The following is a 23,615-nucleotide window of genomic DNA, read 5'->3' as shown; positions in this document are numbered from 1 at the left end:
ACAGGCAGAGCCACAGGAAGTAGGGTTATTGAGGGTGCTGCAGCACCCCATGAAAAAGCAGAATAAAAATACAAATGTACTTTTTTTGTCCACAAAATTAGTGCACTGGGCCTTTTAATAGTCCTGTATTGGCAGATATATCTGTCTGCAGCACCAGCACAGTCAAAAATATTTGTTCACCTCCAGAACTCGGTCTGGTGGACATCGCACTCTGTTTGTAATTGACCCCAGACTTCTTCTACACACCATCTCTATCTTCATCAAATTCCAATTCGCCTTCCAGTTTAGCATATGAATGGAGAAGAAGCTCGTGGACCAGGCTCCTATGCAGTAGTTCATTTTTCCAAATTTGTATTTTGCATTCCACTTTCTTACATATCAGATTTGATTGGTGAGTTTGTAAGTTACCTTTTTGATTCAAACGTGAGTGGTAATGGCGCTGACTCCAGTCCAACCGTTACAGAGCCTCATGCAGTCACACTCCCCACAGATCTTCAGAACCTCCGTACGGTTCTGGTCTCGGAAATTACAGCTACCATTGCCACTCAGCTCAAAACTGCCATCGATGCTGCTCTGGCCCCCTTCTCCGCCCTCCTGGATGGTGTCCGAGCCGCTGCTGATGAACAAGGCCACCGAATTGACGGCTTTGAGCATGACCTGTGTGACTACAGTGACCGCATAGTAGCCTTTGAGAAAACGGTCGCCCATCTGAGCTCCGAAAACCAAAAGCTGATTGACAAGACCGATGACCTGGAATCCCGTTCTCGCCGTTGCAATCTTCGGGTTGTTGGTATACCAGAGAAACGTGAAGGAGGGGACTCAGTTAAGTTCATGTCAGAATTCTTAGCGGTGGTGCTGGGTCCGGCCATCGTTCCAGCACCCCCGAAGCTGGATAGAGCTCACCGCATTGGCCCCTCCCCAGTGGGCGGAGACGACAACTCCAAGCCTAGAGTGTTTATCGTCCATTTTTCACTACTACCGTGACAAGGAGCGCATCCTCCAGAGGCAGAGACCAACTACACTTCTGCGGACGCAAGGTGTTCAACTTTCCTGACCTCAGCTCGAATGTCGCCAAGAAAATAGCTAAATTCCTCGATATGAAACGTAACCATCATGAGAAGAAAGTGAAATTCTCATTCTGCTTCCCTGCTCGTCTCCACATTGAACATGCCAGGGGGAAGCTACAGTTCGACTCCCACGAGGACGCCCAGTGTTGGTTCGACAGTCACTTCTGAGCCGTATCTTGGATCTATGACCTACTCTTTTGCCATGTAGCATGCATAGCCTAGCCTAGCCTACCCTCTAAGTCAAAGGTATGTTTTGACTTTTACGACAGGGCCTTTTGCCCCCTGTTGCCATTTTACGGCATGTCCTTTTTATTTGGCTAGATGGTTAGCATAGTAATGCATGGCTACAATTCCAGGCTTTTGCAGAGTTTTCCTTTGTTCGTTTGTTCATCTAGATACTTACTGAAGGACTTTTCACCACTTTATTACGCCCCATTGATCATTCATACATGTACAGACACTCGGCCCCTTTTCTTTTTTGTAACAGGGGAACATACTGAGGGACACTTATTTGGCCATCCTTAAGACACATTGTACGTGTCGCACTGATTGAAGACTCCCTGAGTCAGGACAGTTCCGTTTTACTGTTATGGGGTTTTCTGTCATTGTTTTGGTTATCTGTTGACCTACTTTACCGTTTTGTGAATGCCTTTTCAAATGTATTTCACTGCTCGTGCTATGGAGCCTCTCTGCGTCAGGATAGGAAGGTTTTCTGTTTATATGCGCCGAAGCTGCGCAAACTTCAACCTGCTGTTTCCATTCGCTGGGGAAGGAGACTTTGGGGTTTGGTGGGAGGGGAGGGGAGGGGAGGGGAGGGGGAGTGACCTTTTTTGGTCCTGTTAGTTTTTTTGTTTTTTTTGCTTTTTTCGTTCGTTTTCTCTGTTATCTTTGCAAATGCTTGGTCTGTTTTCACACCTTTTTCCTTTCAATATTTTAGATGGCTAACAACGCTTATAATAGTAATATGGGAATAGGTAGGCTTAATCCTATAAAGTATTTTTTACAAGAGACTCATTTACACATGAATGATCACTCAAGGCTACAAAACTCCAGGTTTAGTCAGGTTTTCCATTCAGACTTTAACTCCAAAGCCAGAGGGGTTGCAATTTTGGTTAGTAAAAGAATACATTTCTCTACTACTAATGTTATTTCAGACAGTAATGGGAGATATTTAATCATAACTGGCACCATTTGGCACACACCTGTAGTATTGGTCAATGTATATGCTCCCAATTTTGATGATGTTGAATTTGCCAATGGTTTGCTGGGGAAAATCCCTTCTCTGAACACCCATCTTTTGATATTTGGCGGGGCTCTGAATTTTGTTATTAGCCCGGCTTTAGACCTCTGCAACCCCAGAACTATGTCTCCTTCTGCTATGTCAAAGTCCTTCTCAGATTTTATGGTTCAGAATGGGTGTACAGATCCCTGAAGATTTCAGAATCCCCAGGCAAGAAAGTATTATTTGTTCTCACATGTACACCATTATTTTTCTCGTATTGACTATTTCTTTATTGATCATAAGTTACTTCCAAATGTCACCTCTTCTGAATATTTACCCATTGTAATTTTTGACCATGGACCTTTAGCCCTCAACATAATCCTATCAGGACAAACTCGTACTCCTCTCTGGAGATTGAATTATCTTCTCCTGTCGGATGCACACTTTTGTAACGTTATCTCCACTTCTATTGATCATTTTATTTTTTCTAATCAGACAAGCTCAACCTCTCATTCTCTCTTATGGGAATCACTTAAGACCTATCTTAGAGGAGAAATTCTTTATTATTCTTCTCATTTAAACAAAACTCGGAAAGCTAAACTAGAAGAACTCTCTAAAGCCATCCTTGACATAGACCATCAATATGTCTTGACGCCATCTCCAGAGCTATATAAGCAATCTGAATTAAATCTCCTGTCCACTACAGATGCAGAATGGTTACTATTGCATTCACGTGGTACCTACTAGGAACATGGCGGCAGGGCAAGTCATCTGCTCGCACACCAATTAAAACGCAGTGCTGCTACCCGTCTGATTCCCCAAATTAAAGATTCCTCTCAGAGCTTGATTTCTGACCCTACAGGGATCAATGACACTTTCAAATATTTCTATTCCTCCCTGTATACGTCTGAATTTCAATCAGATACTGCCAATATGACTACATTTTTGGGTGAACTGAAGACTCCCACAGTTGAGGCTGAAACTGCAGATGACCTTGATTCCCCTCTCAGCCTTGAAGAAGTTATTCAATTTATCAAGTCAATGCAGAGCAGCAAGGCTCCAGGGCCTGATGGGTTTCCTACTGAGTTCTTTAAGAAATTCCATACCAAGTTAGCCCCTTTACTTTTATCTATGTCTAATGAGTCACTTGAACGTGGCTCGTTGCCACCTACCCTAACACAGGCTTCAATATCGCTTCTCCTTAAGAAGGGGAAAGACCCCACTTCCTGTTCTTCATTTAGGCCCCTAAGCCTCCTCAATGTGGATGTAAAGGTGCTGGCGAAGGTGCTAGCGAGGCGTCTGGAAGTTGTCTTACCAGGGTCTCATATCACAGGAACAAACCGGCTTTATAAAGGACAGATGTTCATTTTGAAATATTCTGACGCTTTTTAACATGATTTATTCTAAACAATTCTCCAACTCCCCTGAGGTGGTAATCTCCCTAGACGCAGAGAAGGCATTCGACAGAATGGAATGGGAGTACCTATTTGCTGTTCTTTAAAAAAAAAGCTAATGGATCCGTCTCTTGTATACATCTCCCCAGGCCAGTGTCTATACAAATGACACCCGTTCTGATTATTTTGCCCTGGAACGTGGGACACGCCAGGGCTGCCCACTGTCCCCTTTATTATTTGCTGTCGCCATTAAGCCCCTTTCAGTAGCTTTATGGGCAACCTCCTCTTTCCAAGGTGTAACACGGGAAGGAGTTGAACATAGGTTATCATTATATGTAGATGATTTGTTAATCTATGTAAATAACCCTGTAAGCTGTTTACCTTCTATCCTTTATATTCTGGAGAACTTTGGCTCCTTCTCTGGTTACAAGCTGAATCTCCAGAAAAGTGAGTGCTTCCCAATCAATCCAGCAACGCTACAGCTCCAGCAGACAGACTTGCCTTTTCAGCTTAGCTGCTCTGGTTTCAAATACCTTGGAGTGAACGTAACTCGCTCATTACATGCTCTTTTTTCTGCAAACTTTGCTCCCCTTCTTGCGCAAATGAAAACTGATTTTCAGAGATGGGGTAGCTTACCACTATCACTTATAGGAAGGATTAATGCTGTAAAAATGAACAGTTTACCCAAATTCCTTTATTTATTTCAATCTACCCCATTGTTTTTACCAAAGTGTTTTTTAAAGTCAATCAATCAGGCTGTTACCACATTTATCTGTGGAGGAAAGGTACCCAGAGTCAGTAGATATTTACTTCAGAGATGCAAGTTTAGTGGAGGGCTGGCACTACCCAACTTTTTATACTATTACTGGGCAGCCAACTTTCAGAAATTGCCATTCTGGTTACATGCTCCAGATACCCCATGGTGCCAACTAGAGGCACATTCTTGTATTTCTGCTTCTCTTCCAGCTTTACTCTGCTCTTCTCTCCCAGCATCCCCCTCTCGCTGTACTCGCAATCCTGTAGTGCTTTCCACACTTAAGATTTGGTACCAGTTTCGACTGCATTTTAAATTCTCCTCTGCATCTACTATGGGTCCTATTGATAAGAATCACTTATTCTCCGCTTCCCTAATAGATAATGCTTTCTCTCACTGGACAAGGAAAGGTATTAAGTCCTTCCAAGACTTATATGTAAATTGATTTTTTTCTAGTTTTCCCAAGCTGGCCTCTAAATACTCTTTGCCTCCATCTCACTTTTTCCGTTACCTTCAAATTAGGCATTGTGTCTCCGCCCAATTTTCTGGCTTCCCTGCTCCACCCCCTTGCCAACCCTGGGATGGCATATTGACTCTATTACCGTGACAGAAAGCAGTCATTTCTCAGATCTATCTATTTATTATGTCATTTTTACATTTTACATTTTAGTCATTTAGCAGACGCTCTTATCCAGAGCGACTTACAGGAGCAATTAGGGTTAAGTGCCTTGCTTAAGGGCACATCGACAGATTTTTCACAGAGTCGGCTCGGGGATTAGAACCAGCGACCTTTCGGTTACTGGCACAATGCTCATTGGACAAACACTCCATCAACACAACTAACTCTGCTTGGTAACGGGAATGGGTGTTGAATTTACACAGGAGTGGTGGGATGAGGCGATGGATAGAGTACGCTCCACTACAGCTTATCTGAGGTGCTTGAAATGAACCTGCAGCCATGTCCCTTGATAGCTGTTTTTGGTATTCCAGAAGACTTGTTCTCCTTGGACCCCAAAAATGCTGATATTGTTGCTTTTACATCCTTATTAGCTCAACGTAGAATTCTCCTCCAGTGGAAGTCTGCTCAGCCTCCCTCTACTTCTCAATGGCTCAACAATGTAATGTTCTTCCTAAAGCTTGAGAAAATTAAGTATTCTCTTAGGAGTTCCAATGATACGTTTGTTAGAAAATATCAACCATTCATATCATATAATTGATTGCAGAAGCTCCCCTCTGATGATACGCTTTAAGGTTTCCCAGTAGATATTCCCAATAGTCAATACATAATAGGTGCAGTGGCTTGCAAAAGTATTCACCCCCCTTGGCATTTTTCCTATTTTGTTGACTTACAACCTGGAATTAAAACAGATTTTTTTTGGGGGGGGTTTGTATCATTTGATTTACACAACATGCCTACCACTTTGAAAAAGCAAAATATTTTTTCGTGTGAAACAAACAAGAAATAAGACAAAAAAACAGAAAACTTGAGCGTGCATCACTATTCACCCCCCCCAAAGTCAATACTTTGTAGAGCCACCTTTTGCAGCAATTACAGCTGCAAGTCTCTTGGGGTATGTCTCAATAAGCTTGGCACATCTAGCCACTGGGATTTTTGCCCATTCTTCAAGGCAAAACTGCTCCAGCTCCTTCAAGTTGGATGGGTTCCACTGGTGTACAGCAATCTTTAAGTCATACCACAGATTCTCAATTGGATTGAGGTCTGGGCTTTGACTAGGCCATTCCAAGACATTTAAATGTTTCCCCTTAAACCACTCAAGTGTTGCTTTAGCAGTATGCTTAGGGTCATTGTCCTGCTGGAAGGTGAACCTCCGTCCCAGTCTCAAATCTCTGGAAGACTGAAACAGGTTTCCCTCAAGAATTTCCCTGTATTTAGCGTCATCCATCATTCCTTCAATTCTGACCAGTTTCCCAGTCCCTGCCGATGAAAAACATCCCCACAGCATGATGCTGCCACCACCATGCTTCGCTGTGGGGATGGTGTTCTCAGGGTGATGAGAGGTGTTGGGTTTGCGCCAGACATAGCGTTTTCCTTCATGGACAGAAAGCTCAATTTTAGGCTCATCTGACCAGAGTACCTTCTTCCATATGTTTGGGGTGTCTCCCACATGCCTTTTGGCGAACACCAAACGTGTTTGCTTATTTTTTTCTTTAAGCAATGGCTTTTTTCTGCCCACTCTTCCGTAAAGCCCAGCTCTGTGGAGTGTACGGCTTAAAGTGGTCCTATGGACAGATACTCCAATCTCCACTGTGGAGCTTTGCAGCTCCTTCAGGGTTATCTTTGGTCTCTATGTTGCCTCTCTGAATAATGCCCTCCTTGCCTGGTCCGTGAGTTTTGGTGGGCGGCCCTCTCTTGGCAGGTTTGTTGTGGTGCCGTATTCTTTCCATTTTTTTATAATGGATTTAATGGTGCTCCGTGGGATGTTCAACGTTTTGGATATTTTTTTATAACCCAACCCTGATCTGTACTTCTCCACAACTTTGTCCCTGACCTGTTTGGAGAGCTCCTCTGTCTTTATGGTGCTGCTTACTTGGTGGTGCCCCTTGCTTAGTGGAGCTGCAGACTTTGGGGCCTTTCAGAACAGGTGTATATATACTGAGATCATGTGACAGATCATGTGACACTTAGATTGCACACAGGTTGACTTTATTGAACTAATTATGTGACTTCTGAAGGTAATTGGTTGCACCAGATCTTATTTAGGGGCTTCATAGCAAAGGGGGTGAATACATATGCACGCACCACTTTTCCATTATAGATTTTTTTGAAACAAGTTATTTGTTTCATTTCACTTCACCAATTTGGACTATTTTGTGTATGTCCATTACATGAAATCTAAACAAAAATCCATTTAAATTACAGGTTGGAATGCAACAAAATAGGAAAAACGCCAAGGGGGATGAATACTTTATATACAATACAATATAATGCTATCCAGTCCAAGCAGTTTTGTCTAAGGTTTACTGATCATTTTATTTATTTATTTCTGTTTTTATATCTTGAATCTGTATTGAGTTGTTGGTATATTTTTTGCTCTCCCCTGTATTCTTGTTAATTTGTTGTGATATCTCTGTAGAATTTTTGTTTTCTAGGACTGAATTGAGGGAGGGTGTGGGGTGGGTTGGGTATATGGTGTGATTGGGGTGGGGGGTTGGGGGTTGGGAGGGAATCGAGGTGGGTGGACTGAGGTAGGGCGGAGAGGTAGGCAAGGGATTGGGGGGTTGGGTGGAAGGGAGGGAAGGAGGGAGGGTGTTGGAATATGGTCAAATCTTTGTACTTACATTGACGTACATTTTGTAAAACCTCTTCTTCCTCTTTTTCCTCCTCCATTCCTACACCGAAATCCACCTATCCATGTCCCTGTCCCAATATTCTTCTTCTCCCGGCTTTGCTAGCGGCTCGGTGGCATCCCGATGTAACTCCATCTCATAATCGTCCTGCTCACCTCTGAAATGTGTATTTTACTGGCGCCGACATTTTAAGAGCATGAGCAGTGACACAACTCCCAACCAGCCTACACTCTCCTCGAACGTTCTCTCAGACAGGATCAGAGCTGCCTGTCAGGCGCTGTTCAAGGCTTAAATGCCCCACGAGCGCAATGATTTGGTAAAAACTGCATCTACTTTTACGTGTAGGAGCAAGCATGACCAGAGATGGCCAGGGCGCGTAGGATGTCCGCAAAGCTAGGCAACGTGCGGAGAGACTCGTGCCACTATCGTATATAAGTCGGTGACGAGAGAGGGAGGGGAGCAAGCGCTGAACATTCTTCTTAGCATACAGTTCTAGATAACGGACTAAAGGGAGATACGATAACCGATTTGGCACCAAACAGGAGTTACGGTAAAATAGCCTATATCATTTTACTATTGTGAAGTTAGCCAACATTTGTATTTGTTCATATAAATATTTTCAGTACTTCCCAGGCTCTTTATTTAGAATGAGAAGATATGTATTTATAGACGTATTTATAGATTTATAGACTTCTAGATTTATTTATAGACTTTAGTCAATAGTGGTCAACAGGAGGATGCTCTGTCAGAATTAGTGGGGTATAGAATAGAATGAAATGTGATGTATGCATGAAAATGAAACCTTTATCATCACCACTGTCGTAGAATCTATCATAGATGTCAATATCAATCTAGGGAAACGTTGATTTCGTTCACATTTGAATATCAGAGTTGAAACTCTGATAGTGAGATGAGGGAGGAAGGAAGAAGAGGTAGGGTTTTATCATCATGTCTTTTGCTGCTCAAGCCAGATAGTCTACTGTACAGTAGAGGTTGAATTTGTGCATACACAGGTAAAATATACTCTGCTGACTATTCAGCTGCTAGGCTTGATGTGTTCCATGTGTTTTAGTTAATCACTTCTTCTAATGTATTAAAATGCTTCTGTTTTAATTTTTCTCTGCAGGTTGTTCCTCTGCAAACCAATGTTTGGACAGCCTACATTGTTTACCTTGCAAATGAGAGCCTAGTTTTGGAAGGAGAAACTCAAACAAACTATTTTACTTGGAGTTATTTGATCTTTCCTGAGGAAGTCAGTCAGTGAAACAGAATTCAAGATGGAGAATATGGAAGATGGGAAGGTAAGCAACACATTAGGTCTGTCATCTTCTCACATCTAGTATTCTCCAGTGCTTGACTTGGACTGAAATAGGTGCCGGTACTCATTTTGGGTGCTGGTACTATTTATATTTAGGTGCAGGAACTCCACAATACTTTTGAGCTAATATTCTATAAAAGGTGCAGGAACTCAAGCAGTAGTCATTTTGAGGTGCTGGTACTCAGCTCTGGTGAGCTCCTGCCCAAGTCAAGGACTGGTCTTTTCATATACTGTAGTTACTGATTACATAATCTTACTTTATTCATTTATTTCATGTTGCTTCTTTTTATTGTTGTTGCAATTATAGTTGTTATTGTTTCCTTTCACAACTTAACAATGCAATTGAATTACATCACAATTTTAACCACATAAGTTACTCTACCATCACACCAGTTGTGCAACTGTATTTTTACTACTACTCTTCTCCTCCACCTCATTGTACATTATACATTCATTTATCTCTGGTGACTGTTTTATAAACAATCCTCATCCAGCAGCTGTGTTTCCTGAGGAAGAGTAGAGCAGTGTGTTTTTCCCTCCCTGTCTTTGTCTCCCTACCTTTAATGAGTCAGTCAGAGAATGGTATTTACGAGAAGGAGACGGGTAAACACTACCTTTCCTCTCTGACATGTAGAAGAACAGGGGATGGGGTAGAAGGGGAGTGGGAGAGGAGAGAGGAAAGCGAGCGAGGGAGGGGGGAGAGAGAAGGAGAAAGGGGATTGGTGGATGCTACAGCTAGAGGTGGATGCTACAGTTACATTCTCTGGCCTGTACCTGCATGTAGGACTAGGAGAGACACAGACAGAATGAGGGGAGAGAGTGATATGTGATAAGAAAAGGGGGTTATAGGAAATGATGTGTGAGGTAAGAGAAAGAAGTAGAAAGAGTCATATGATAGAGGGAGCAATAGTAAAAGTAATAGTGTGACAGAGGGATAGAGTTATAAGCCCTTGTAAACAGTAGTTATGTGGAGATTAATTAGGCCTAGATTGGCCATCAGACCCCCCATGATGAACCCTGTGACCACAGATCTCCATACATTGACTTAGCAACACAAGGCTTTCCTTATTCTCTATCACTTACATAAAGTACCCCTAACAACACTGTTAACCTAGTCATGATTACACTCTTAAGCCACTCTAAAATGCAGATGGATCGGATGCTTATTGTTACCAGATGCTTCTTCATATGGTTGCTTATCTACAACATGGCTTGTCTTTTGAAACAGGTTGCACGCTGTTGGTTGTCTTTCTCTTCTTTGTGGCTGTTAGGCAATGAGACTTTCCCACCAACCGTTGATGTGAAATTGAGCTCCTTGCCAATAGCATGTCACTCACTGGCCATGTTGTTACACTACATGACCAAGAGTATGTGGACACCTGCTCGTTGAACATCTCATTCCAAAATCATGGGCATTAATATGGAGTTGGTCCCCCCTTTGCTGCAATAACAGTCTCCACTCTTCTGGGAAGGCTTTCCACTAGATGTTGGAACGTTGCTGTTGGGACTTGTTTCCATTCAGCCACAAGAGCATTAGTGAGGTCTGGCACTGATGTTGGGCTATTAGGCCTGGTTTGCAGTCGACATTCCAATTCATCCCAAAGGTGTTCGAAGGGGTTGAGGTCAGAGCTCTGTGCAGGCCAGTCAAGTTCTTCCACACCGATCTCGACAAATCATTTCTGTTTGGACCTCGCTTTGTGTACGTGGGCATTGTCATGCTGAAACTGGAAAGGGCCTTCCCCAAACTGTTGCCACAAAGTTGGAAGCACAGAATCGTCTAGAATGTCATTGTATGCTGTAACATTAAGATTTCTCTTCACTGGAACTAAGTGGACTAGCCCGAACGATGAAAAACAGCCCCAGACCATTATTCCTCCTCCACCAAACTTTACAGTTGGCTCTATGCATTCGGGCAGGTAGCGTTCTCCTGGCATCCGCCAAACCCCGATTCGTCCGTCAGACTGCCAGTTGGTGAAGCGTGATTCATCACTCCAGAGAAGGCGTTTCCACTGCTCAAGAGTCCAATGGCTGCAAGCTTTACACCACTCCAGCTGACGCTTGGCATTGCGAATGGTGATCTTAGGCTTGTGTGTGACTGCTCGGCCATGGAAACCCATTTCATGAGCTCCCGACGATCAGTTCTTGTGCTGATGTTGCTTCCAGAGGCAGTTTGGAACTCAGTAGTGAGTGTTGCAACCGAGGACAGATTATTTTTATGCGCTACGCGCTTCAGCACTCGCCGGTCCCGTTCTGTGAGCTTGTGTGGTCTACTACTTCGCGGCTGAGCTGTTGTTGCTCCTAGACATTTCCATTTCACAATAACAGCACTTACAGTTGACATGGGCAGCTCTAGCAGGGCAGAAATTTGACAAACTGACTTGTTGGAAAGGTGGCATCCTATGACGGTGCCACGTTGAATGTCACTGAGGTCTTCAGTAAGGCCATTCTACTGCCAATGGTTGTCTATGGAGATTGCATGGCTGTGTGCTCGATTTTATACACCTGTCAGCAACGAGTGTGGCTTAAATAGCCGAATATACTAATTTGTCCACATACTTTTGTGTATATATAGTGTATATTGACTAACAGCACTGATGGGAAATGAGAAATGTTACAAATAGGGAGGTTCAAGACCCTCGTATGACATCACAGTCAAATGGAGGGATGGATTGCAAAAGGAAATAGCAAAATGGCATTATACTGGGAAAGATGGGTCAGTCTGTGGACATCAGAGGGTTGGAGTTAAGATCAGAATGAATGGTGGATTGGCCACTGTGGGTGAAAATCCAGCACTTGCAGAAAGATGAAATTAGGAATAGAGAAACAGAGACAGAGAATCAGATGGACAGATAATAGGATGAGAAACAGAAGGGCTTCATTATACATCAGAAATCACTTTTCCGGTCATGTGACACACACACACACACACACACACACACACACACACACACACACACACACACACACACACACACACACACACACACACACACACACAGCAGGTAGGCACACATTGACAAATGCACATACGTCTTCATAGGTTTGTGTAAGACAGATGTTGTGCAAGTCAACAAGCTTTACAGGCTTTTTAGTACAGTCCAGTATGTATGGTATATACACATGCACACTCAACCATGCTACTCGCTGTTTATTATCTATGCATAGTCACTTTACCCCTACCTACATGTACATATTACCTCAATTACCTCGACTAACCTGTACCCCTGCACATTGATTCGGTACTGGTACCCCCTGTATATAGCCTCGTCCTTACTCACTCAGCCACTCCCTTATTTAGTCATGTTATGAACTGTGATGGTATTCAGTACAGTAAATGACACACTCACACACTCTTTCCTGGTATGTTACTCAACTCAACATTAAAGCTGGAATCCTTAATGGTCAAACTGCCACGTCCGTTTGGGCTATTACAACAACAAAGAAGTTACTGTAAACAACGAACACTTTTTTTTTCCCTCTGACATGGTTGCACGCGCGATATAACAGCAGATTAGGTACAGCGATTTTTTTTTGGACCACATTGGGCTACACCCCTTTTTTATTTTAAATTTTAAATTTATTTAACCTTTATTTAACTAGGCAAGTCAGTTAAGAACAAATTCTTATTTACAATGATGGCCTACCAAAAGGCAAAAGGCCGTTGGGTGGACAGTGGCACTGATTCCCCTACTGCAGATTCCATCTTTAACATGTCTGTGCAGATGAAATATGAAGGCCCACTTCTATTAAAGAGACACACACACAAACACACTCACCAGCCTGTCCTCCAGCCCATACCTCTGGCGACAGTCAAAACTTGTTGACTTGCCCAACATTTGTTTTACACAAACCTATAAAGATTTACATCATCTCATTGGGATTATTCTTTTGAAGGGGCCCTGTTTTACCGTCTTTACATATCTTACTTAACTGAATGAATAGGCCTACTACAAGTTTTCTGCTTGTTTTAGATGACTGGGTATTGTAATGCCAGAAGGCCAGAGTGTCCTTCCTAGGGAAATACAATATGCCTGATTAGTACTATCACAGAACATAACACTTTTATCAGTGTAACTTGGGTAATGAAACCCTTTCAGCATTTTATTCTTATGGCATTCTTGTGTTTTTAGCGTTAGCCCGGGTTACCTCCGTACATAGTCATTCTGTGTCAGTTGGTCTTTGATTTGAATTATGTTCCAGAACTAAGCCTCTTAGTTAGGCCTCCTAGACATATACTAGGACCGTTATGACAATGTTACGATCATCAGTTTTCCTCTACATTCCTGTACACACGTAGCCTATGTTTCATAACATTACAAGACTGTTTTCCATCTTCAAAACAAATCGTTTTATTTGTACCCATTGTGTTAAACTGTGACAGTTCTAGTGACTGTTAGAAACAGTGTGGCCAATCACAGAACCAGCGAGTTACATCTATCATTACAAGAACAGACTGTTCAGTCCAGGACAATACAACACAAAGCAGTCTGTCTTGGTGACACTGCTTTCACACTGTGATATAAAGGGAACTGCCAAAATAAAGGAAACACCAACATAAAGTGTCTTAATAGGGCGTTGGGCCACCACAAGCCAGAACAGCTTCAATGAGCCTTGGCATAGATTCTACAAGTGTCTGGATGTGACACCATTCTTCCATGAGAAATTCTATAGTTTGAGGTTTTGTTGATGGTGGTGAAAAACGCTGTCTCAGGTGCCTCTCCAGAATCTCCCATAAGTGTTCAATTGGATGGGGGCATTGTCATCCTGGAAGAGACCACTTCCATCAGGATAGAAATGATTCACCATAGGTTGAAGGTGATCACTCACTTACCACTATGCCCACTGTTCCCTCATATCAATCTATCAATGTCGTGTGCAGGTTGACTGAGCCTGTGTGTGATAATGTTATTGATACTGCCATGCTGTGTTATTGTGTCATTTTGGTGATATATGTAGATATTAAGTCTGGTGACGTGGTGGACAGAGACCATATTACATTATACTGCTCTCCTGTAGCATACATACATAATAAACCTGTGGTTTTCAACTGGTTTTGCCTCGGGACCCAAATTGAACCAGGCGACCCAATTTTTGCATCGTGAAAAAGAATCGCCAATATACAATCTATAAAAAAAAATTAATGCTACATTGATTGTAAATGTAGCAATTATATGACAAGGGAACAACATTCCCACCTCAGTGGCTTGAGACCATAAAATCAACCAAAATAGTGCTGCTAATATCTCTATATTGAAAATACTGTGATTGAAGAAAAAATTGTTCAGAGATTAAATTATTTACAAATATAAGTTACTTATAATTTCTAGTCTTTCTATCTGGTTTAAGTTCAAACCTCCCGTGCCCCACATTTGGGTCAGGACCCACCAGTTGAGAATTACTGGACTAAACAACAGTCATTGATTGGTTAGAATGAAAGTCTGTTATGTGGAGCCGCTGGATATTTTACATCACTGCCTTATGCTGTGTTTATGTAGGAAATGTATATATTAGTATCTATGAGTAATAACGTGTGTAATAAGGAGTAGCCTACCTTTGTTTAATAATAACGGATATACTGTCATGTCACGTTTCCTATAGCCTACATTCTCTGTAAAATAGATGTGGTATTTGAGATGAGTAGGTTGTTCCTTTTAAAAGAGACCACATCAAACAGGGTTTCTCTGGTCTGGCCCAGGGCTTTCCATAGGAGACTTTCATTATAACCAATCAGCTTGGTGCTGCTATGTTGGCCAGCTTTAATTGTCACAACTGACTATCATTCACCAAGAAGCCACAGCTAAAAAGAAAAATCTTCATGCCAGATGTATTCACTTGGTATTTGTTTAAGTAGTAGTTAGTATTAGTATATTAACGCATATTGGACTGGTATTACAGCCAAACCCAATACAATAGGTCTCAACACTAGAATACAGTAGCATAAATCCACATCATCCTCAAGACTCCGGGTTGATCAGGATTGTGAAACATGGTTCCATTTCCACTGTTTTGTAACAGCTAGCCTAGCGTGGCAGCAGTTAGACAGTGACAGCTTGAAAGCACAAGAGAGGGAGGAAAATCAGAAAGAGAATGGTTCATTGTGTGTTTTCTACTGTCACTGGTAACAACAAGAGCTTTGTGGGCCAAGACACTGGCTATGATGACAATGACAGAATTATTGTACACTACATCCATATGCATTAGACCAGTGGATATCTAATTTCCTGTTTTTCTCTCTCTCTCGCTCTCGCTCTCACTCTTTCTCTCTCTCTCTTTCTCTCTCTCTCTCTCTCTCAATTCAATTTAAGGGCTTTATTGGCATGGGAAACATATGTCAACATTGCCAAAGCAAGTGAAGTAGATAGTAAACAAAAGTGAAATAAACAATACATTTTAACAGTAAACATTACACTCAGAAGTTCCAAAAGAATAAAGACATTTCAAATGTCATATTATGTCTATATACAGTGTTATAATTATGTGCAAATAGTTAAAGTACAAAAAGGAGAATAAATCAACATAAATATAGGTTGTATTTACAATGGTGTCTGTTCTTCACTGGTTGCCCTTTTCTTGTGGCAACAGGTCACAAAGCTTGCTGCTGTTATTGCACACTGTGGTATTTTACCCAATAGATATGTGAGTTTATCAAAATTGGATTTGTTTTAGAATTCTTTTTGGGTCTGTGTAATCTGAGGGAAGTATGTGTCTCTAATATGGTCATACATTTGGCAGGAGGTTAGGAAGTGCAGCTCAGTTTCCACCTCATTTTGTGGTCAGTGTGCACATAACCTGTCTTCTCTTGAGGGCCAGGTCTGGCTACGGCGGCCTTTCTCAATAGCAAGGCTATGCTCACTGAGTCTGTACATAGTCAAAGATTTCCTTAATTTTGGGTCAGTCACAGTGGTCAGGTATTCAGTCACTGTGTACTCTCAGTTTATGGCCAAATAGCATTCTAGTTTGCTCTGTTGTTTTGTAAATTCTTTCCAATGTGTCAAGTAATTATATTTTGGTTTTCTCATGATTTGGTTGGGTCTAATTGTGTTGCTGTCCTGGGGCTCTGTGGGATCTGTTTGTGTTTGTGAACAGAGCCCCAGGACCAGCTTGCTTAGGGGACTCTTCTCCAGGTTTATCTCTCTGTAGGTGATGGCTTTGTTATGGAAGGTTTGGGAATCGCTTATTTTTAGCTCTTTTCTGGATTTTGATAATTAGCGGGTATCTCTCTCTCTCTCTGTCGCTCTCTCTCTCTCTCTGTCTCTCTCTCTGTCTCTCTCTCTGTCTCTCTCTCTCTCTCTCTCTCTCTCTCTCTCTCTCTCTCTGTCTCTCTGTCTCTCTGTCTCTCTCTCGCTGTCTCTCTGTCTCTGTCTCTCTCTCTCTCTCTCTCTCTCTCCCTCTCTTGCTCCTTTTCTCTGTCACATCCCATCCTGCATACACTTTCTTGTTCTTATCTGTTTTTTTCTCTCTCTATTGTTTTAACACCCCTCTCCCTCCATGCTTTCCCTTTCCCTCTCTCTCTTCCTCCCTATATCTCTCCTCCATCCCCAGAAGAAGAAGGGAGTGACCTGTTACCTCCTCTACTGTGTCACTACAGCCGTCATCGGCTCCCTGCAGTTCGGATACAACACTGGAGTCATCAATGCCCCTGAGCAGGTGTGTGTGCGGTGTGCGTGTGCGTGTGTGTGTGTGTGTGGTGTGCTGTGTGTGTGTGTGTGTGTGTGTGTGTGTGTGTGTGTGTGTGTGTGTGTGTGTGTGTGTGTGTGTGTGTGTGTGTGTGTGTGTGTGTGTGTGTGTGTGTGTGTGTGTGTGCGCGGTATGCATGCAATACAGGAGTGGTCACACACGTCTGAGTTGGAGGGATGTGCTGTTTTTTTTCAACTTTGTCTCCCCCTTGTGGGCAGTCAGTGCCAGTACTCATGTGTATTGACTATAACAGTCAAGGCTGGAACAGGGCTGGACACTCTGTACATCTCCAGGACTAGGGGTTTAGACCACTTGTCTAAATCCTCAGTGATATTCCCACCCTTTAACCTCTGAAGGTTCTAAGTCTGTCATCTCCACTCTCAGAAACTGCGACGGTTCTTCCAGAATGTGTCTATGGATCGTTATGGAGAGCCCTTCTCCCCTGGGACTAACACCATGGTGTGGAGCTTCGCTGTGGCCATCTTCAGTGTGGGGGGCATGGTTGGATCCTTGTCTGTGGGGGTCATGGTCGACAGGTTTGGGAGGTGAGTTAAAGACTAATGATACAAAGAAATGCAGATGTACAGTAAATGGAAGGGGTTTTGTATCTGTAAAGACTTTGTAGTGTTTTTTTTACATTTTTATTCCCAACATCACAATGAGAGGTGTGCGGCATGTAAATATTTGCTCTCAAAGATGAGCCAAGGGCAATTTGCCAATTTGGTGATGTAATGTTAATTGAGGTCTTACCTCCTGACCTGGCCTCATCTCACCTAATTTCTCTGTAGTTCAACTCAATTGCACTCTTTATTTAGCAGGCCATTCATGGTATCTGGCAGGGCACTGGACTAAATGGCTTCCCTCCATCTTTCTAACCATCACACCTTTTTCCTCCTACTTTCTTTCTTTCCTTTCCCCTTTATCTATCCTCCTGTCTCTCTCGCTCTCTCTCTCCCTCTCCCCAGGCGTAAGTCCATGCTCCTGGCCAACGTGCTAGCCCTTCTGGGTGGAACTCTGATGGGTCTGTCCAGCCTGTGTAACTCCTTTGAGATGGTCATCATTGGCAGGCTGGTCATTGGCGTGTTCTGTGGCCTGTGTACAGGACTAACGCCCATGTACGTGGGAGAGCTGGCCCCCACGCACCTCAGGGGGGCCTTCGGCACCCTCCACCAGCTGGGAGTAGTCATTGGCATCCTGGTGGCACAGGTACGACAGAGAGGACCAGGCACTTGTTCACTTTGATTTAGGTTCTTCTGGTTCAAACTCTACTGAGTTTATTGTAATTAATTGAACTTAATGTTATTGACCGATCTACTTTTTCTGTACAATCAAGTCAGTTAAATCTATTTTAGTTTGAGCATTACCTTTCTACTACCCTAAGGTTTAACCCTGCCCATCCTGCTGTCACTCTCTCTGCTCCGTAGGTCTTTGGTCTGGAGTTTCTGCTGGGGTCAGACTCCCTGTGGCCCCTCCTGCTGTCCCTGACGGCCATCCCTGCTGTGGTGCAGAGCATCATGCTGCCCTTCTGCCCAGAGAGCCCCCGCTACCTCCTCATCAGCCTCAACCAGGAGGAGGAGGCTCGCAAAGGTCAGAGAGAGGAGACATGTTACTGATCGTATTACAGAAAGGAGATATTACTGATCATATTAAATAAAGGAGATATTACTGATCATATTAAATAAAGGAGATATTACTCATCATATTAAATAAAGGAGATATTACTGATCATATTAAATAAAGGAGATATTACTGATCATATTAAATAAAGGAGATATTACTGATCATATTAAATAAAGGAGATATTACTGATCATATTAAATAAAGGAGATATTACTCATCATATTAAATAAAGGAGATATTACTCATCATATTAAATAAAGGAGATATTACTGATCATATTAAATAAAGGAGATATTACTGCTCATATTAAATAAAGGAGATATTACTGATCATATTAAATAAAGGAGATATTACTGATCATATTAAATAAAGGAGATATTACTGATCATATTAAATGAAGGAGATATTACTCATCATATTAAATAAAGGAGATATTACTGATCATATTAAATAAAGGAGATATTACTGATCATATTAAATAAAGGAGATATTACTGATCATATTGCACAGCACTCATTTAGGGGACTTTATTATTTGACTGTTTACTTAGAAATTATGTGGTATTACATGACAGTTACTCTGTTGTTTATTTGGGATTCACATTAGTACCAGAAAGTACCTACTATTTAACAAATGTCTCTCTCTCCCTCCCTTCAGCCCTGGTGCGTCTGCGTGGCTGTGAGGATGTAAGTGATGACATCCAGGAGATGAAGGAGGAAGGGATGAAGATGGCCATGGAGAAGAAGGTCACTATTCCAGAACTCTTTCGCTCGCCGGCCTACCGTCAGCCAATCATCATCGCCATCATCCTGCAGCTCTCCCAGCAGCTCTCTGGCATCAATGCAGTGAGTAGACTACAACTCCCACAATGCAACATAATTCGGGCCAGGAGTTCTTTCATACTACATAGTCGAACTATGAAAAACATCAGGGAAAAATACTTTAAGTAGGACAGACAGTTTTTCCTTCTCTTAATCCATGACCACTGATCTAACAATACATTACATGAAAACAAGATGGTGGAAACCTATCCAGACCTTTTATAAATTACTAACCAATGGAAAGGAGATGAGGAAAGAGAGATGCATAGCCACATATTTAAAAAGAGGAAGATCGCAATGAGCCTGTCCAGATAAAGTTATTGCCTTCAACGCAATGACCTTTAGACTGGGGCTAATTCAGAGGGCCTTTTTACTGAAGAATGTGTTTGTTTCATATGTTTGTGTTTTGCTTTTCGTGTTTTGTGTTTGCTTTTCATGTATTGATGTGTATATAGATACGTATAGTGCAATTGTTGTTTATTGATGTGTTCATGCAGGGCTCATCTGCGAAAGAGACAGTGGTCTCAGCATGACTCCCTGCTTAAATAAAGGTTACATAGAAAAAATAATCAAAATACAGCATCAATCAAACCCAGATGGCCGCAGAACACACTCAAACAACAGCCCTCTCTCAGTCTATAGGAGTAAACATGGGCCAACATCAACAACAACAACTAGATTTAACCAGATACATATCCTCATATTGGTTATGAATGTAAACAACCTCTCTCCTACTTCCTCCTCAGGTGTTCTACTATTCGACAGGTATATTTGATACTGCCGGTGTGACCCAGCCCATCTACGCCACTATTGGAGCTGGGGTGGTCAACACTCTATTCACAGTGGTGTCTGTAAGTATTTTAACACATATCTGGTCAAATAAAATAATACAGAAATAGTACAGTTTGATAGTGCACTACTTTTGACCAGACTCCTATATGAAATGTGATACCCTTGGACACATTCTAAGCACTTCCTTGTTTGATTCACAGCTCTTCCTGGTGGAGAGGGCGGGACGAAGGACCCTGCACCTCATCGGATTGGCTGGAATGGCTGTCTGTGCTCTGCTCATGACCATCTCCCTCTCATTGGTGGTGAGTTTCAATCTTGACTGTCCATCATTTCAAATGTCAAGAACCCGACAATAACTATTCTTGTCACATCATTAAAATCCTTGACAGGATTTTATTCCACTGCTTAATATATTTGATCCCTTCCATTCCTTCCCTCCTCTCTAAGTAGAAGACCAACCCGTCTCTGAGCTACATGGCCATCGTGGCGGTGTTTGGCTTCGTGGCCAGTTTTGAGATGGGTCCAGGTCCTATCCCATGGTTCATAGTTGCTGAGCTGTTCTCCCAGGGGCCTCGGCCTGCAGCTATGGCCGTCGCCGGCTGCTCCAACTGGACCGCCAACTTCCTGGTCGGACTGGGCTTCCCCAAACTGGAGGTTGGGTCTTCTTCCTCGCCCTGCCCCTCTCACTACAGACACCTATGTATATGTATCAGGATAAATCTGCAGGCCTCAAAGCTGAATGAATGGGATTGGCACCATTATAAGACCAATACATCTGACAAACTTTACAGCTTAGCTTGTGTACCTCTCTAACCTCCTCTCTCTCTCGCTCTCCTCTACAGGAGCTGTGTGGTCCTTACGTCTTCATCATCTTCATGATCTTCCTCATATTCTTCTTCGTCTTCACCTACTTCAAAGTCCCGGAGACCAAGGGGCGGACCTTTGACGACATTGCCAAAGGATTCACCGGCACTGCAGGAGACTCCGCCCACTCTCCTCCCCCAGAGGGTGTGGTCACCCTGCCCGTTTCCCCGACGACGGAGAAGGTTCCAATGGTTGCGTTTCCGACGGAAGAGAAGGAAAAGAAGGCATCGTCAGCGAATCTGTAGATAGTGGAAGCGTTAGAGAACAGGGTTACAGGGTTAGAGACAAGCCCCTTGTGCATAGATACTGTAATGTAGTTCAAAACAAAACTTTATTGTCCATTTTAGGTTGAATTGGACATTTAAGGTGCAGGACTAGAGATATGCACTGTTATGGGGAGGAGCTTCCATATGAAATAGCAGCTTAGTGTCGGGGTGTGGATAGTGGGGATGATAATGTAGCCATCCTGTAATACTTTAACAGAAATCATGAGAGTGTGTGTCAAAGAGGATTTATGTTTACTGTGTGTCAGTGTGTGTCAGTGTGTGTGTGTGTGCCTTCAGTCATTTTCTTTTTAACTGCATAAAGTATTAATTACTGTAAGTTATTAATGATCTTTTATAATTAGCTTTTACCAATGGCAAAATATTTTATGACATTTATTTTTAGCTGACTTAACTCATAGACGCCAATCATTAATTAATCAATTACCATTTTTACTACTGCACTTTTAAATGATTGACATTCCAAGTCAAAACCTTTATAGTATTAACATTTAAGAGGGTAAACATTCCAACAAATATGTTCAGTATTAAACTTCTCATATTGTCCTGCACTTGGGTTAAAAGGGGAATAGGATTTGGGTTGATGTGTACTGAGATCAGTGGGTTTGGGAGGACAGTGGTTTAACCTAAAAAGTTGTTTATCTGAAATCCTCTCTGCCTGGTGTATCATAACCTAGCCTATCTGTCTCTCTGCCTGGTGTATCCTAACCTAGCCTCTATGTCTCTCTGCCTGGTGTATCCTAACCTAGCCTCTATGTCTCTATGCCTGGTTTATCCTAACCTAGCCTCTATGTCTCTATGCCTGGTGTATCATAACCTAGCCTCTATGTCTCCCTGCCTGGTGTATCATAACCTAGCCTCTATGTCTCTTTGCCTGGTGTATCATAACCTAGCCTCTATGTCTCTCTGCCTGGTGTATCATAACCTAGCCTCTATGTCTCTCTGCCTGATGTATCATAACCTAGCCTATCTGTCTCTCTGCCTGGTGTATCATAACCTAGCCTCTATGTCTCTCTGCCTGGTGTATCATAACCTAGCCTCTATGTCTCTCTGCCTGGTGTATCATAACCTAGCCTCTATGTCTCTCTGCCTGGTGTATCATAACCTAGCCTCTATGTCTCTCTGCCTGGTGTATCATAACCTAGCCTCTATGTCTCTCTGCCTGGTGTATCATAACCTAGCCTATCTGTATATCTGCCTGGTGTATCATAACCTAGCCTATCTGTCTCTCTGCCTGGTGTATCATAACCTAGCCTCTATGTCTCTCTGCCTGGTGTATCATAACCTAGCCTATCTGTCTCTCTGCCTGGTGTATCATAACCTAGCCTCTATGTCTCTCTGCCTGGTGTATCATAACCTAGCCTATCTGTCGCTCTGCCTGGAATATCATAACCTAGCGCATCTGTCTCTGGAGCCTGACCTTGAACTGTCACAGAGACTCAACACCACAGACGTGTCTCTCCCTTAACACTGAGTCAGCTAGAACACTGCCCCACCCATGGCTCACCCATATCTGTGGCTTCTGTCTGCCTCATCAGACTACATACAGTATAGGCTTCCAATGCCTGGCTGGCCTGTCATAGCTATGCTAATGAGGAGTTCAGTAGTAAAATCTCTTTAAAATCTCCAAATAGTACATCAAAACATAGATTCTGGGTTCGGGCCAGTATGATTGTAGAATTCTTTGACAGTATGATCACAGTCTCAATGGGAACTTTGAAGAATCTCAGGTGTACTGCAAATCATGTATCAGATAGGGGTAGAGGAGATATATGGAGCAAAGCCATTCAACCACTATGGAACAATGACATTCAACCACTATTAGTACTTGGAAAGTCTACATTAACATCAGTATGTTGTATAGTGGCTACACAGTTTTTGGAGTGAGATCTCACAATCTACTAAAGACAACCAAGTGTAAGACGAGCTGTGATTGCTTTGTGTGTAAAGAATTCTATATATTCTATATATCATAGAATTAAGCCCTACCAAATAGAATTTATCATAGACTAGATCTAACCTTTATATTTTTAATCAGACAGTTTCTTAGAGTGAATTTCTAGTCATTTTAAGAACCTACCAAGTTTGAAATATATGATCACAGTAGATGATATATGATTTGTTAGGAACATCCTGAAAATAGTTGTTCCAACAAGGTGTCTACCGTTAAATGAGAGTATATACCAACACTAAAGTAATAGTATTTATTGTGACAACAACATGCTAAAAGTGTCTAAAAATCATAAAACTTCAGTGGTGTAATACTGTATTGTGATTGTGGAGTCTTGTGTAGGTTTTGACCAGGTTAGTTGTTGTTATACATGGTTGTAAGCTAGCGTACATTCCATATTGGTGGCAAATATCTTCTCTGTGTCTCGTACAGTATCTACTAATACATTTTTTCCATCCCTTCCTAGTTGCATTATTACTTGTGATGTTGTTAGTCATGATAACTGAACACTTTTCTACCTTTTGGACTAAAACAACATTTGA

General features: G+C 42.3%; 1 protein-coding gene across 2 annotated transcripts; it reads left to right on the top strand.

The window, feature by feature from the left end:
* The first annotated feature begins 7,856 nt into the window (after nt 1-7,856).
* On the top strand, nt 7,857-22,090 carry LOC121586233 (solute carrier family 2, facilitated glucose transporter member 3). 2 transcript variants are annotated; one of them, XM_041902774.2, is made up of 11 exons: nt 7,857-8,296; nt 8,873-9,047; nt 16,610-16,711; nt 17,126-17,286; nt 17,707-17,947; nt 18,166-18,328; nt 19,019-19,206; nt 19,929-20,033; nt 20,175-20,276; nt 20,425-20,628; nt 20,817-22,090. In XM_041902774.2, the coding sequence occupies exons 2-11, from the start codon at nt 9,024-9,026 to the stop codon at nt 21,081-21,083; spliced, it is 1,557 nt and encodes a 518-aa protein (XP_041758708.1). In that variant the 5' UTR covers nt 7,857-8,296; nt 8,873-9,023; the 3' UTR covers nt 21,084-22,090. The 2 variants fall into 2 exon arrangements, with proteins under 2 accessions (XP_041758708.1, XP_041758707.1); XM_041902773.2 differs by having other exon boundaries at nt 7,858-8,296; nt 16,607-16,711.
* Nucleotides 22,091-23,615: the final 1,525 nt, after the last annotated feature.

Source organism: Coregonus clupeaformis, unplaced genomic scaffold, assembly GCF_020615455.1.
Source record: "Coregonus clupeaformis isolate EN_2021a unplaced genomic scaffold, ASM2061545v1 scaf0148, whole genome shotgun sequence".
NCBI lineage: Eukaryota > Metazoa > Chordata > Actinopteri > Salmoniformes > Salmonidae > Coregonus > Coregonus clupeaformis.
Note: the sequence above shows the minus strand (reverse complement) of the source record. Positions and strands in the feature narration are given on the sequence as shown.

Coding starts and splice junctions, on each gene's coding strand:
- LOC121586233 (XM_041902773.2), top strand. CDS start 9,024: ATGGAGAATATGGAAGATGGGAAG. Junction 17,948..18,165: donor TTGGCATCCTGGTGGCACAG/GTACGACAGAGA, acceptor TCTGCTCCGTAG/GTCTTTGGTCTGGAGTTTCT. Junction 20,034..20,174: donor CTCTATTCACAGTGGTGTCT/GTAAGTATTTTA, acceptor TTTGATTCACAG/CTCTTCCTGGTGGAGAGGGC.